The following is a 16,134-nucleotide window of genomic DNA, read 5'->3' on the forward strand; positions in this document are numbered from 1 at the left end:
TGGTTGTATAAATATCTCAAATTCCTACTTTCAGTTATTTTGGGTGTATACTCAGAACTGGAATTGCTGGATCATGTGGCAATTCTGTTTTTAGTTTTTTGAGGAACTGCCATATTGTTTTCATTCTCCCACCCCTGACAACTACTGATATTTTTATTTACTGTTTTCTTTTTTTCATAATATCGTATTGTTGGAATCATGCAGTATGTAGTCTTGCCACATTGGGTCTTTCATTAAATATGCATTTAAGGTTCCTCCATGTTCTTTGTGACTTAGTTGCTCATTTCTTTTTAGTATTGAATAATACTATATTGTCTGGATGTACCGGTCTTATCTGTTCACTTACTGAAGGGCATCTTGGTTGTTTTAGGTTTTAGCAATTATAACAGTGATGCTGTAATCATTTAATGTGTGGATTTTTGTGTGGACTTAAGTATTCAAGCCCTTTTGGTAAATACCAAGGAGTGTGATTGCTGGGTTGTATGGTAAGAGTACGTTTGGTTTTGTAAAATACTGTCAGCTGTCTGCTAAAGTGGCTACACCATTCTGCAAACCTATCAGCAGTGACTGAGAGTTCCTCTTGCTCCACATCCTCATCTGCGTTTGGTGTTATCAAGAAATACCAGATTTGGGCCACTCTAAATGGTTTGCAGTGGTATCCCGTTGTTCTGAATTGCATTTTCTTAGTGACGTATGATGTGGCACGCCTTTTCGTGTGCTTCTTTGCCATCTGTGTATCTCCTTTGGTGAGATCTTTGGCTCATATTTTAGTTGGATTGTTTTCATATTGTTGAGTTTTAACAGTTCTATTGTATATTTCCAGTAATAATCTTTATCAGATGTCTTTTGCAAATATTTCTCCTCTACTCTGTGGCTTGTTTTGAGTCTCTTTGACATTGTGTCTTGCAGAACAGAAGTGTTAATGAAGTTATTAGCTTATTTCCTTTATAGAGCATGCCTTTGATGTTAGCTTTGCCCATGTTTTCCCTGGTGGCTCAGAGGTTAAAGCGTCTGCCTGCAATGTGGGAGACCTGGGTTCGATCCCTGGGTCGGGAAGATCCCCTGGAGAAGGAAATGGCAACCCACTCCAGTATTCTTGCCTGGAGAATCCCATGGACAGAAGAGCCTGGTGGGCTACCATCCACGGGGTCGCAAAGAGTCAGACACGACTGAGTGACTTCACTTCACTTGTCCATGTTTTAATCACGTTTTGTCATGGCTACTTTTGATATATGTAGTTTTGATATCACAACTAAATCTTCACATATAAATCATATATGTGAAAGTTCTGAAAATTATACTGTTTCACAGGTGTAAATAAAATAGTGATTATGGTTGTGTTAATATTTTTTCTGAAATTAGCCCAAATGCCACTGAACAGTAGGGGAAAAGAAAAAGAAGTAGAACATTTTGGGGGTTATGTAGAAGAAATTAGCTTGTGAAATTGGAATTCATTGTGCTCAGTACTTGTAGACATTTTGAAATGAATGTGTGGCTAACAATTGGCCGACGTTAGGGACTTTAAAATAGTCCCATTTGTTTAACAAGCCCTGTGTTGATATAGTTTATATTCCCAAGTCAGATCATTTGAAAAATATTTCGCAAAATACATAATATATAAAATCAGTATTAATGTGACTCATTAGGTATACTTCACTGGAGGATATAAAGAATGGTTTGAGTGGACAGACATATGTGCTTGGGTGGAGAGACTTGGTTCAATATCAAGAGTTGATAAAGGGCAGCCAGTATTGTAACAGAGATAATTACTTTCTAAAGTCTATTTCAAATGTGAGCAATGAACTGCATTTCTAAACATTCCGAATTCTTGATCTGCTATTTAGAATAATATATAGATAAGCTACAGTAATTCGTGTAATCCTAATTTATTTCCAATTGGAAAAAAAAAGACTAATGGAAAAGAATTGAGGACTCAGTTATAGAACTGCCACTATATGAAATTTGCCATTTCACATCAATCTAGTCAGGAAAGTGTGGATTTATAGATCCACTTGTAAAATAGACCTTTGTTACACTGTGTAATCAAATTCCAGATGGATAAACATTTAAAAATATAGATAGTATTAGAAGAGACTTAATTTTGGTCTCTGACAAGAAGGTCATAAACCAAAAAGAATGGAATTGAATAGAATCCTACATAAAAGGAGGATCATCTTCATGAAAAAACATTTTGTAAGCATTATTAAAAAGCTGACTCAGAAGAGCAACAGTGAATTTTAACAGTATTGTCAATATAACTTCAGTGCTACAGATAGAAAACTTTGACCGTTTGCTTCTGATTTACTTCTACCTTGTATAAAAAAATGTATGTATAGGTGGAGGAAATTTACACAACAGATTTCTTAAGTAGTTGTACAGTATTTTTCTTAAAAATATGTAAAATTTGCATTAGTTTCAAAAATATCTTTAAAAGGAGAATGTGAATGAAAAAAAATGCATCTCTTCAGAATCTATGGCTATCAGGAGTATCTTCTTAAGGTTACCATCACTGAAAAATAGTTACTTGCTTAGCACTGAAGAATTGATGCTTTTGAACTGTGGTGTTGAGAAGACTCTTGAGAGTCCCTTGGACTGCAAGGAGATCCATCCAGTCCATTCTAAAGGAGATCAGCCCTGGGTGTTCTTTGGAAGGAATGATGCTACAGCTGAAACTCCAGTACTTTGGCCACCTCATGCGAAGAGTTGACTCATTGGAAAAGACTCTGATGCTGGGAGGGATTGGGGGCAGGAGGAGAAGGGGACGACAGAGGATGGGATGGCTGGATGGCATCACCGACTCGATGGACGTGGGTTTGAGTGAACTTCGGGAGATGGTGGTGGACAGGGAGGCCTGGTGTGCTGCGATTCATGGGGTCACAAGGAGTTGGACACGACTGAGCGACTGAACTGAACTGAATATGGGTACAGAAGTAAAGTTGATGTGAAAAGTTATACAGTGTTGCAGTTTTAATAAGTAACAATTAGTCTAACTTCAAATGTTTTCTTTCATTCAGTCAGGTCAGTTCAGTGAAGATATGATACCTACAGTGGGCTTCAACATGAGAAAAGTAACTAAAGGTAACGTCACAATAAAGGTACGTCAGCTGCTTGCTGTACTTGATGTAAATTGTTAATAGCACATACAAATTAGGAATTTTTCTGTTTGTTTCTTTGGTTTTTACATGAGTATTGGCAGTTCTTAATTGGGCATGTTCCAAAAGAGTGTAAATTAATTTTTTTCCTTCTTTCTCTAATAGATAAAAATGTAGAAAAAAGTGCTGAAATGTTCAGTCTCATGAAAAACTTTGCATATGGGTTGGCAAAAGTAATATTTGGGATTTAGATGTTCCTAGGAAAGAAAAATCCCATCTTCATAGTGTTTGGAATGTGATATTGCATATATTTCATGAATAATCTATGTTGAAAGAGAGTAACTGTTTATAATATTGGTAATTTAGTATTGTATTTATGGTAGCAAATAAGGTAACCTAGTTTTCCTTTCTTTACTACTAAGCCCCAAAATTGAAACTTTAAAACAGTAAAAAGTTAATTAGTTTAACATAATTTTGTTTCTAGAATAAGTTTGATAGGTTTGTGTTGTGGACTGTTGGACCGGTTTTTAATTTATTTTTATTATTTTTGACTGCTTTGTTCATGTGGGGAGTTTTGCTTGTATAGCCTGAACCCTTATGGCCGTTTTACCCAGTTCTTGTGGCTCACAGAAGCTGTTTACTAAATTCTTTCTGTAGCTTATCTAATGAAGCTTCTAATGTCTCATGCGTATGTCATTATGGATGCATCCAGTGTCTGTAGCTAAATTGGAAGCCTTTTGAAGATAAACATCATGACTTAAGACCTTTACATAGCCCTACAGAGTAGCCATAATAGTGAAATGACTGTAGTTGGTGGTTTTCATATGGATAAAATAATTTTATATAAGAAAAGCACCTAAGTAGGAATATTTTCTATGTTACATACAGAATAATTTAAAATGATTACATTCTAATATATATACCCCATCAGACAATTAAACTTTAATAGATTCTGAATGAAGAGTTTTTCTTTTTTCTCTTGGACTTCAAATGTGGATGATGTGTGATCATGCAGATTCTAAGGGTACTATTTTTTTAAAAATTGGTTTTCAGTATTGGAAATCTATTGGTTAACAGGCAAAGAAAGTATTGCCCCAAAATGAAATCTTTGCTCAGGCAGCACCTATTAGATCTAATGTAAACGTATTAAATACGAACTTCAAGTTCAGAAATGTCCCCAGGAACTTCCAGGTCAAGAGCTTGTTTGAGCTCAAATTTTTCCAAAGCAGTTTGGCTCTAACATTGTGGAGCTGAGCATATCTGCTTCATTTTTTCCCTTCTATCTGCCGCTTTTTTCGTCACTGTGTTATTTGAAACATTGTTATTAAGATTTGTCTATCTTGATTTGAAGATTTGGGACATAGGAGGACAACCCCGCTTCCGGAGCATGTGGGAACGGTACTGCAGAGGAGTCAATGCTATTGTGTAAGCTGCCTCCCTTCCACCCCCACGCCCTGTCCCCCATCCCCCCTTATAGTCTGTTTAGGTTTCAAGGGAATAAGTCATTTTTCATACTTTTAAAGGCTTAATTTTTATTTCTGGCAGTAAAGTCATTTTTAGGTATTTTCTTAATATAATTTCCCATTAACATCAGACTTTAAAAAAAGAAATCATCAAATGAGTGTTTTTTTTCTCTATGTTGCTAAGAGCTAATGGATATACATGTTTTACTGTCATGTCTTAGCCCCCTAAAGAACAGTCTATTTCTCTGCTTATTTTATTGATGTATAGTTGCTTAACAGTATTAGTTTCAGGTGTACAGCATAGTGATTAAGTATTTTTGCCGGTTATATTCCATTATGGGTTATTGAAAGATAATGGGTATAATTTCCTGTGCTATATAATATATCCTGGAAGCTTATCTAATTCTGTATATAGTAGTTTGTATCTGTAGGACAGTCTGTTAAAAAGTATTTTCGGGTGACAGCCTTTCAAAATCTAGGACTTAATTTTGATCAACAGTTTCAGTAGTATAAATTAAGAAAATTAAAAGTTTGTTCATTGTGATCATCAAAGAATATGGTGGAGGCATTTTGAGATCACTTTTTTTTTTTAAGTTACATGATAGATGCTGCAGATCGTGAAAAGATAGAAGCCTCTCGAAATGAACTACATAATCTTCTAGATAAACCGCAGTTACAAGGAATTCCAGTAAGTATGGTTAATTTCACATTATATGATTATAATATTTGTAGTTATATTATTAAAGTCTAATTATGCATTTTTGTTAATTATGTTTGAAATTAGTAGAGTGTCTTATTTGTTTTAAAGTCTGGACAGCTTATGTTTACTGAGTAGCCATCGTATGCTGGGCAGTGTGCTATTCAGTCATTTCTTAAGCTGTTTAGTGAACTGTATGTAGTAGAAGCAGTGCTTAGTCCTGGGGAAATAGTAGTGAACAGAAGTAGACAGAAACATGCTTCCTGCCATCATGGGGTTTATGGTTTAATAGGAAGCTAGGTAGATGATAGGAAAATGGCTTGAATAATGCAGCTCTGATAAGTGCTATGAAGGAGAAATTTGATATAGTTTGAGAGAAGAAGGAAAGATTCCCCAAGAAGTGCTTCTTGAGCTGAGATGTGAGGGATGTGTAGGCATGTGAGGGATGTGACAATTGGAGGAAAAGAGAGTTGCAGGCAGAGGCTCTTAGGCAGGAGGAAGTGGGATTTGCGAGGAGGCTGGTGTCTCCAGAGCACTGAGCAGAGTGGGCAGGTAGAGCATTGTGAGCCTGTGATAGCAAGGGTACTTCAGGAGGCTGTGCTGGGTGGGACTGGGTGTTTTAAATGCTCAGGCTTATCTAAATCATTCTTGTTTCAGTTTAAAAATGGATTGTACGGGGACTATTCCCAGGTGGCGCTAGTGGTAAAGAACCCACCTGCCAGTGCAGAAGACGTAGGAGACACGCGGGTTTGATCCCTGGGTTGAGAAGATGCCCTGGAGAAGGGCATGGCTACCCACTCCAGTATTCTTACCTGGAGAATCCCTTGGACAGAGGAGCTTGGCGGACTACAGTCCATGGAGTGGAAAAGAGTCAGACACAACTGAAGCAGTTTAGCATAAGGAGGACAGTTTTAGGAAGCTATTGAAACAGTTTTCAAGTTCAAGACAGTTTTGAACTTGTCTTGGCAAAATAGAGTACCATGGATTGGGGTGGTCATAGACAAGGTTGTGAGAAGGAAATAGATGTGGAGGCTATTTAGGAAGACAGTCCACCAGACTTAGCAGGGAAGATAAACAGGGTAATTCCTAGTTCCTGGCTAATATGGTTAGATGGAAGGTGGTGCCATTTGTTGAGTGAAAGAATGCTGGAAAAGGCCCAGGCTTTACCCTCATGACAAGGTCATGAGGGTCAGATCTCTGAAGTATGTTATCTCAGTTAATCATCACAGTGTACTGAGGTTGATGGTGTGATTCCTCCTGGTAACAGTTGTTATTTGCACAGGATCACATGGCGACCAGTGTATTACACAGCCAGGTTTTGAATCTGTTTATTTCTGACTTCAAGGCCTATCCTTTTTCTTCTATATTAACTAGTTCTGCCTGTTGTTGTTCAGTTGCCTAGTCATGTCCGACTCTTTGTGACCCCATGGACTGCAGCATGCCAGGCCTCTCTGTCCCTCACCATCTCCTGAAGTTTGCTCAAATTCATGTTCTTTGCATTGGTGATGCCATCCAGCCATCTCATCCTCTGACACCCTCTTTTCCTTCTGCCCTCAATCTTTCCCAGCATCAGGGACTTTTCCAGTGAGTCAGCTGTTTGCATCAGATGACCAAAATATTGCATACCATAAGTTTAAAAAAAAAAAAAATCCTGTTCCCCGTGAGAGTTCTTAGTAGCAAACAGTAGAAAGCTGTTTAAGTAGAGAGGAATTCATTGAAACAATATTGGGTAGTTTACAGAGTCTTGAGAAGGCTTCCCATAACCGTGTTGAGAAAACATACTGGGACAGCTGAGCAGCTGCTAGGACCACATCCAGATTGACATCATACAGTAAGTCTGGTGACCCCACGCAGTTTGTGAACACCAGACACAATTGCTCCAGTTGGAAGGTCATTTAGTTGATGCTCCTTCTGTAGCAGAATGGGTTCAATATTCCTGCTTTCTTGTAAAACTGGCTCTGCATTCAGAGTTTTGGTTCGTAGATTATATGTCCATTCTCTAGCAGAAAAGAAGGCTGGAAAAGAAATTATCTACAGAAGCAAGTAGCTTTATTGGGAGGCAGAGTCATAAGGTGGAAGATTTCTTTGTTTTTTTTTTTTTTGAAAGACTTCTTAAATGTAGGAAGAGGGCTAAGATGCCAGGCAGTCCCAAAACTGAGAACTGATCACAAGTGACCGGGGTGTATTTTTTTTTTAAACTCACATAGATCCAAGTTGAGAACTTGGGGTGACTTAGTAAGACTAGTGAAAGTGCTAGTCACTCAGTCCTGTCTGATTCTTTGTGACCGCATGAACTGTAGCCGTGAGGCTCCTCTGTCCCCAGGATTCTCCAGACCAGAATACTGGAGTGGGTTGCCATTCCCTTCTCCAGTGGATCTTCCCACCACAGGGATCAAAACCTGGTACTTGCATTGCAGATGGATTCTTTACCTTCTGAGCTGCCAGAGTTTGGAAAGGGGTAAGAATGGGAGAATAGAGGACAGGCTGCCCAGGGGTGCTGAGATTTGGCTTTTGGCTCTCTGACCCCTATGATTTCAGCATTCTTTCGAGAGCTCCTGGTGCTCCTTGCACTCTGCATCTTTTCTTGGCTCTTTCTTCTTTGTGAGAATAAGAGTCTGGGGCCTGTGGGTAGAATCAGTCACAGTGTCTGGAGTTGAGGGTGGGGGTGGGACTTGCATTCAAGTGAAAGACATAGGTTTGACACGTGTTTGACGAGGTGACAGGTAGACATGGTGTGCACTTTCGTAGGCTTGGTCAAAGATACAAGTTCTCGGAGAACATTGACTCAGAGTAAGGATGTTATCAAATACATTATGTGTACTCATAGTTTTTGCTTTTTGTAAGGCAGAAAGGAGATACCTGGGAAAGACAGAATGGTTTTGGGATGCCCCTCTCCACTTTGCTCTTTTTGCAAAGCACATCTAGAAATCACAGGACACGTTTGTTCTCAGAGTTGATGGCTGCTGTATTAATCCTGATTCCCAAACTTACCCACTGCCTTAATATTTATACATGATATTTTATAGGATGGATATAGAATTTTAAAGTCTTATTTACATGTTACCTGTTAGATTAATGCCTAACAGGTAACAGTGGTTGAAAATCATGCCTCCACGCTTAGCAGTTAAGATCATATTCACATTTTGGTAAAGATTTGTTAAGAAATAACAGGATGTGTACCATAGACTTAGAATATGCTAAATAGAAGTTGGTAGCCACATATTGAATTAGACATCTGCGTGGCATTAATAGAAGTTAGAGTAAATGCTTATTTGAATTATGAAGTGAATGAGATAGGCCACTGGTCATGTAAATATGCTTTTAATACTATGGTAACCTCCTAATTTTACTGTGTACACATGTGAATATGCTTCTGTGACATTTTCTTACATAAAATTTACTCAGTGACTTTTCTTTTTAAAGGTGTTAGTACTTGGAAACAAGAGAGATCTTCCTAATGCCTTGGATGAGAAACAGCTAATTGAAAAAATGTATGTCTTAAGAATGAATGATGGGTTTTTAAAAAAAAACTGGTTCTATTTTGCCCACAAAATATACTATTTTTTGGTTTTGTTTAGCTTTGTTCCATTATTTAGTAATGATCATAGCCCTGTTTTGGGGTAGATAAACTTGACATACTAGAGAAGTAACCTGTAAAATTTTATTAGTAATAACAATTTCTTCAGTATAAGAATTTAAAAGAATGAATAATATTGAGCATAGAGTGATAAGATGACAATTGTTTTAAAAGCCCAGACTTACTTTCCTAATTCTGCTTCTTCCAGGAATCTGTCTGCTATTCAGGATAGAGAAATTTGCTGCTATTCAATTTCTTGCAAAGAAAAGGATAATATAGGTAAGAAATGACTGATATTTGTGGAGAAGTTGATATCAATAGAAGGGATGTCTCATTCTTCTTACTGTTTATTACCTTTATTTCTGTTTACTTGATTTCTCCTATAAAGTACTATTGCTTTTGCCTCAGGAAAAAGAGTAGACATTATACCTTTCAGCAACGAATACAGTATCCTGAATCTGCTCTGTGCTATTTAAAGAAGTAAATGTAATAAAGACATGAGATTAATTGTCTAACTGTGCTTTATAACAGAATGATGTTCTTGAAATAAGACTTAACAGAAGTTGGTTTACAGGCACTGTAAGGATTTTTCATTTATCAAACCAGTATATTACTGCAGTATGTTAGCACTCGCATATAAGCCAAAAATAACCCTTTACCTACTTAATGTTCTGTATTAATTTCCTAGGACTGCAAAGTACCACAAACGGGGTGGCTTAGAAACAGCAGAAATTCATTCTCTCAGGTTGAGGAGGGTAGAAGTTTGGTATCAGTGTCAGCAGGGCTGTGCTCTCTCTGATGGCTCTAGGGGAGGATCTTTCCCTGCCTTTTCCTGGCGTGGGGCTGCCAGCAGTCTTTGGCTCTTCTTGATTGTAGCTTTGTATCTCCACCCTCTTCCTCTGGCTTCAACCTGGCTTTCTCCTCTGTGTGTATGTCTGAGGGTCTATTTTCTCTTCTTACAAGGACACGTTACTGGACTAGGGCCAACCCTAATCCAGAATTACCTCATCCTATGTCTGCAAAGACCCAATTTCCAAATAAATTCTGAGGTTCCAGGTGGATGTGAATTTTTAGTGGTCACCATTCGATCCAGTACAGTATCCGTAAAGAATAAATATGTCTGACTCAACTTCAGTCTGTTAATTTGGTGAGGGATTATTTAATTCAAGTATATTGGCATGGAGACGATCAGAAAGTTAGAAAAAGAAAAGAAAGAGAAATGTTTGACAAGATGAAAGGCTTTTCAGTGTTAGCTGCTCAAGTGAAAAGACCAGTAACAGTGCAATAAAAAATACTCCCTAGTAAAAGATAACTTTGTGACAAAACCTTCTGAAGCCGTCTTGTCTGACATGACAGATTCCACTGAAGTCTGAAAGGAGAGTTTGATGCGTGTGCCTCGAAGCAGATGGGTAGGAACCTAGGGATTTTCATGGCTCCTTCACTTCTCCCAGTTGGTGGTCACTGGTGAAAAATTTTCTCTCAGTGGGTCACTATAGAAAAAGAGGCTCTCCATCAGGGCTGCGTAGTGGCTAGAAATAGCGTGGGCTTTGGCGTAAGGCAGCCTCAGCGTGGAACACCTGGTCCTAAGTTACTTTCTCATTGGCCTTGGACAGAGCACTTAAACTCCTAGATTTCTGCGTTGTACTCATCTGTAAAATGGGGATGGTGGCAGCAACTTCAAAACTCTCTTACAAGAGTAAGTAAAAAAATGAATTGCAGTGTTTAGCTTGTGGGGGACCTCACAGGAGTATATTCATTTTCTCTTGCTGCTGTCAGTCAGAAGCCTGTCACTGACCTCACTGAGCTAAAGTCTAGGACTAACATTACAGGCGCGCTCCTTCTGGAGACTGTAGAGGGGAGAATCAGTTTCTTGGCCCTTTCCTGCCTCTAGAGAGTGCCTGCTCTCTTGGCTCATGGCTCCTTCCCCATCTTCAAATTCTTTCTCGCTCACCATTCTTCCATAGACAATTCATCAATTAAAAAAGTATATCAGAATACAATGTAATAAATCAGTAGTGCCAAAACTGTGTTTAAAAGGTTTTTTGACACTTTTTCTTTAGCCTTTATTCAATATGTATTGTTTCTTACTGTACTTAACTTTTTTTCCCAGTCATTTCCAGTCTGTATCTCAGCTCCTGCCCTTTTCCCCTCAAACCTGCTCTAATTCGCTTATAGTACTGATGGTGTTTCTCACTGATTCTGGGTTTCCTTTAAAGACCACCCAGAGCAGTCTGAGCCCACTACATTGCTGATGGACACAAACTCTCCTCTGTTAATTAGATAGAATAAGTGACTTGTTATTTTGGGATCATCTAGCTCATTTGAGAACAGACCATTCCAGCACTTAGGGTTACTTCAAGTTTATTTAAAATGTTTTTCCTATGTTGAGGGGAACTGTTGTTAAGTTTTAAGCTGTGTCCCCAAGAGACCATTTACTTACACAGCAGAGGTTTTCACAGAGGGATTATTTTTCTCCCAGAGACATTTGGCATTTTTTCCCCCTGGAAACTCTTCCAGTTGTCTTATGAGGAGAATGATGCTGGCATCTAGTGGGTGGAGACCATAGTGGTCTTAAACATCCTATCGCCTCCAGAGCTGAGAATGGTTCGGCCTAAAATGTCAGTAGTGGCAAGATTGAGAAACCCTATTCTATACTAACCATGATTTTTAGTACATTGTGCGCTTCTGTAAATCCATTACTCCCTTAAAACCCTTATTTTCAGCTGTGACAAACTAGTCAGATACTTTGCTCATTTATGAAGGAAATGCAGGAGAACTGGTGAGACCTTCTTAATGCTCTTTAAGCCCAATCTTCACAGTTTACTTCAGAGCTCCATGGTCACCAGGTTTGTGATCATAGAACTCTTGGTTCACTTCATATTATTATCAAGCTCAAGGAAATGGATCCACTGTTAACTAGATTCAAAATTAGTTTGTAAAGCCTGTTTATTTGGAGCGAGAAGTGCAACAGCCAAGTCAAGCTTCTTGAGTAAAGAATCTCAGAATACTGTCTTTAATTTCAGCTTTTGTAATATATTTTAGTACCAAATTTACGAATTTTCTAAATTGCTCCCGAAAGTATTCATTGCACATGGGTTGGGTTGTATGTTATACTTGCAGGTTTCTCATGGGAGCATGAGGTCCCTTAGTTTAATTAGTAATATGTCCTCAAACTACGCATGAAGTAAAGTCGCTCAGTCGTGTCCGATTCTTTGTGACCCCATGGACTGTAGCCTACCAGGCTCCTCTCTCCATGGGATTCTCCAGGCAAGAGTACTGGAGTGGGTTGCCATTTCCTTTTCCAGGGGATCTTCCCGACCCAGGGATTGAACCTGGGTCTCCCTCATTGCAGGCAGACACTTTAACTTCTGAGCCACCAGGGAAGCCCTACGCATAGGGTAGATTATTTCAGGGAAGATGGTCTTTTTGAAGATGGTTGATACTTGTGGCCTTTTTTATCATAGTGGTAACTGCTGTTTCATCTGAATATCTTACTTTTTGCCTTTTTAGTCTGGTCTTAAGGATTCATCTGTCTTTAGGGTATGACTCAAGTCCAGTGTCCATAGGTTGGTTGGTTTGCTTTTACCGTGTGTTTCTTAAATACTTAAACCTAGTCATTTCACTTTCAAATTTCCCTTTGCCTCCTTTCAGTCCTAGTGATTGTGGCTTCGCTCATATTACACACTGCAGGCCTCCTTTTGAAGTGCAAATGACCTGCTTCAACATTGTTTCCCCAGCTCTGAACAGGTTGTGTCTGTTCACATCTCAGCTCTAGGCTCTTCTTTATATACAGTGTTTGGCTTACAGTTTCTGTAATGAATGTTAGCTGGAAAATTGGGAGATTGAATATTCTCCAGGCTCGGAGAAGAGAGTGCTGCTTTTAGTAGGTGCTCACGTATCCTTTATGCGGGTAACACATTTTAAAGAACTCAAGGGATAGTAATTCAGTGTTTTGATTTAGGGGCCGCCTTCTGTCAAAAGTGCTTTTCCAGGCTATTCTCAGCCACTGTAGCTTCAGTTGCCACCTCCACAGTGGTATCTCCATTTCTTCCTCAGATCTGTATAGCTGAAACTACCTGCTGAACGTCTCCATGTGTTAACCTTCTGTACCTCAAACCTGATGTGCTCTCTGCCAGATTCTTAGTTTTTTTCTTTTCCACATCTCTTCTTCCATTAGCCACTGGGTTAGTCAGCAGCTGCATGATAAACACACACTTAATCAGGTGAAAAGATTCTTTCTCACCCACTGCATTTGGTCAGTCCTATTCTGTATTTTAAATATGCTTCCCATTTTATTCCTCTGTTCTTAAAACACCCGATTTGGTTCAGGCCTTCGTCCCTCTGCTGTTTGTGTTGTGAATGATCAGTCTCTATACCGGCAGCCCTCCCAGGTGCCCTCCTCTGTTGCCATCGTTGAACTTGCTACAGTGAACTTACAGTTTACAATAAACAGTGTAGCTTCCCTGCTTAAAATTCTCCAATGACTTCCTATTGATTTGAGAATAAAATCGCAACTTCTGAGCCTCTTAGAATGGCACATAAGGGTATCTGGCTCTCTCTAGGCCTGTGGTGCTCAACTGAAGACAGCTGTGCTCCACAGGGGCTGTTTGGAGATCCCTGGAGACATGACTTGTTTTCACAGCTGAGGGTGGGGGTGGTAATAATGGCATCCTGTGGTCAGGGTTATAGATGTTGCAAAATATTCTACTATACACAGGAAAGACTCTCCCCTCCACCTTTCTACCAAAGAATATCCAGCCCCCAATGTCAGAGTGAGCTTGAGAACCCCTGCTTTAGCCTCAGCAGTGAGCGGCATCCCTTCCCCATCCCTGTGCTTCAGCCACCTCTTATCACTTGTAATCCATCCAGAGCTCAACACAGTTTCCTGCCTTTGTTTATTCTTTTGCGCTTTCTTGTGCCTGGAATTCTGTGAGGGCCATCCTCCAAACCCAAATGATACTTGGAAAGTAGAGAGGGGTTCTCCCATCTCTTTGCCTTCCTGCGACTTCACATACAATACCTGATCTCACAGGCAATCATTAAACTTTTGAATGAATAAAGAAAGGCGCATGCTGTTCTGTACACAATTTAACTTTTAAATTGGAGACTGTTCAGTTCCTCGTGTTTCCAGATTAACCTCTCAAAGGTCAGGTCATGAAGAAGAGTAGTACAGATACAGATATCTGTGTATTACAGTAGTAGAGAGGCAGAAAAGAAGAGGGCAGGCCTGACGTATGCTTTGAAATAGCCGCATTTTAAATATTATCTCTGATATCTCGTTTCTTCACTTTGATGTCTTAACATCTTCACTTTTTTTCCCTCCATCTTTAGATATCACACTTCAGTGGCTTATTCAACATTCAAAATCTAGAAGAAGCTGAAGCATCTCCTGAAGTCTTCCAGTCCTTCCTGGCTCTAATCCTAGAATTATTGTCCGTTCCTCTGAAGTACTTCCCAGAATACGGTCCTTCCTAAACCCAAGAAATTGCCTTTTTCAGAGTTTATTTCTCATGTGCACTGCTGAAGATGTGTATCCCTAATCCTTCATAAAGAATCAGCTAGAGTTGTCATGATAAAGTCAACACACACAAAAAGACTTCTTATACATACTTGTCTTTAACAGTGTGTAGAGCTTTTTTTTTTTTAAAAACAAAACAAAACACACTTTGACCATCTTAAATCAAGAAAAATTGCATACTTCTGTTCTGGTCTTTCTGGGCCAGGTTTTTCTATTGGTTTTCGGTAAATGTCTATCTATGATATTTCATTATAGAGTCCAGTAGCTTAATACTGATACTGACTTGATACAGCATGAAGTTTCTAGTGCCACACACAGTATTTAGCAAACCTTTAGCCTGACTCATGTGGGATAGAAACATAATGTTTATATATCTCACAAATGCATGTGAAATGTATAATTACACCTTAGGAATTTTAAAAAATGGTCTGCAAAGAGTGAGCAGAGGCACCAGATCAATGTTGTTATTGGTTCTTTACACTGGGAAGATCTTAGGCAATGAATTTTAAACACATTCTGCTCTGTGAGAATTTTTCATCTCCAGAAAGCAGTTGGGGGTACAGGAGGAACTGAGGCATACTGTTTTGTATCTGTCCAGATCATTACTTCTATATTTTTTCTCCTTTTTTCTCTCCTGGTTCAACACACTTTTTTAAGGGGTTGGGAATTAGAAGATTTTCTCAAAAGCTTTCATGAATTTAGAGCATTCCAGCCAATATAATAAAACGTGTTAAGAATGTCAGACTGTTCACACACCTGTTTGTTCTTTCTCTGTCCAGTTATTAAACCAGTGTTGCTGCATGACACTCTTATTCTTGACTTTTTATATCCAGTCGTAAAGTTGACTTTCAGCACAATAGATACTTAGAGACAAAAAGTCTTATTTTTCTCTCTTACCGATACAAGCTTTGGCACTGCTTTGTCCGGCGCCATTGGACATCCTGATTATTGTGACAACTCTGGACCTGCCTGCTTTCTCTGATGCAATCATGCCCAGTGTCTGCAGGTGGTTGAATAATCACACAGAGAGCGGAGGAACCAATGCTGTCTATTGTTCGCTTCTGTGCTACGGAGATGTGTACAGACTTCCATGAACATGTTCTGTAGCTTAGTGATCTCCATACACATAAAGGGACATATGAAAACTGGATCACTTGTGAATCGTTACTTACATAGCCCACTGTAGTAGCTCAGAGTCTGTGGTACACCTGCTTATGTGTTGCCTCACACTGTGTGTGATTCTGTTTCTTTTGTTAAGCAGCACTCATGTAGACAGTGCATTTCCAAACGTGTTGAGCACTCAAAGTGCAGTCAACTGTAAGTTCTTTTAATGATAACAGTTTTAATTTATAGACTGCCATGGCCTTAAAAATATTCTGTACAAAAATATTCTGCACCGTGTTGCACAGACACTACTTGCTTTCCTCCACTCACATTTTTATGAGTAGAACCTCAGCTTTTAAAATTCTGTTCTTACTCTTTGATGCATGTTGCATACTTCCCTGATGGGATGGATGGTTCTGTAAACAAAGGGATATGTAAACTTGCTACTGTATATCAACGCCATTAATGGTCACTGTGAACCATTACAAAGAATGTGGCAACTTGCTTGTGCCTAAAAGGAGGAACCAGAACTAGAATGTGTGACTTTGCGGGGACCGCATAGGTTCGTTTAATTGACCTACAGCTAAACCGTAATGTGTTTGTGTGTCTCTTCATTGCTTCCAGCATTTCAGGACAGCCAGACACTACTACCAACATTTTCCTGTGCATTAACTTCTGCATGT

The 16,134-nt window shown here is 39.1% G+C and overlaps 1 protein-coding gene across 1 annotated transcript in view; it reads left to right on the forward strand.

Annotated features, from left to right (window-relative positions):
* Positions 1–15,148, forward strand: part of ARL8B (ADP ribosylation factor like GTPase 8B) — a 50,625-nt gene extending 35,477 nt beyond the window's left edge. Inside the window, exons 2-7 of the mRNA XM_052638658.1 lie at positions 3,015–3,095; positions 4,444–4,517; positions 5,150–5,243; positions 8,676–8,743; positions 9,038–9,108; positions 14,161–15,148. Coding sequence (XP_052494618.1) covers positions 3,015–3,095; positions 4,444–4,517; positions 5,150–5,243; positions 8,676–8,743; positions 9,038–9,108; positions 14,161–14,210 — 438 coding nt within the window. The 3' untranslated portion in view covers positions 14,211–15,148. The remainder of the gene's footprint in view (positions 1–3,014; positions 3,096–4,443; positions 4,518–5,149; positions 5,244–8,675; positions 8,744–9,037; positions 9,109–14,160) is intronic.
* Positions 15,149–16,134: the final 986 nt, after the last annotated feature.

The sequence above is a fragment of the Budorcas taxicolor genome, chromosome 1 (genome assembly GCF_023091745.1).
Source record: "Budorcas taxicolor isolate Tak-1 chromosome 1, Takin1.1, whole genome shotgun sequence".
Classification (NCBI taxonomy): domain Eukaryota; kingdom Metazoa; phylum Chordata; class Mammalia; order Artiodactyla; family Bovidae; genus Budorcas; species Budorcas taxicolor.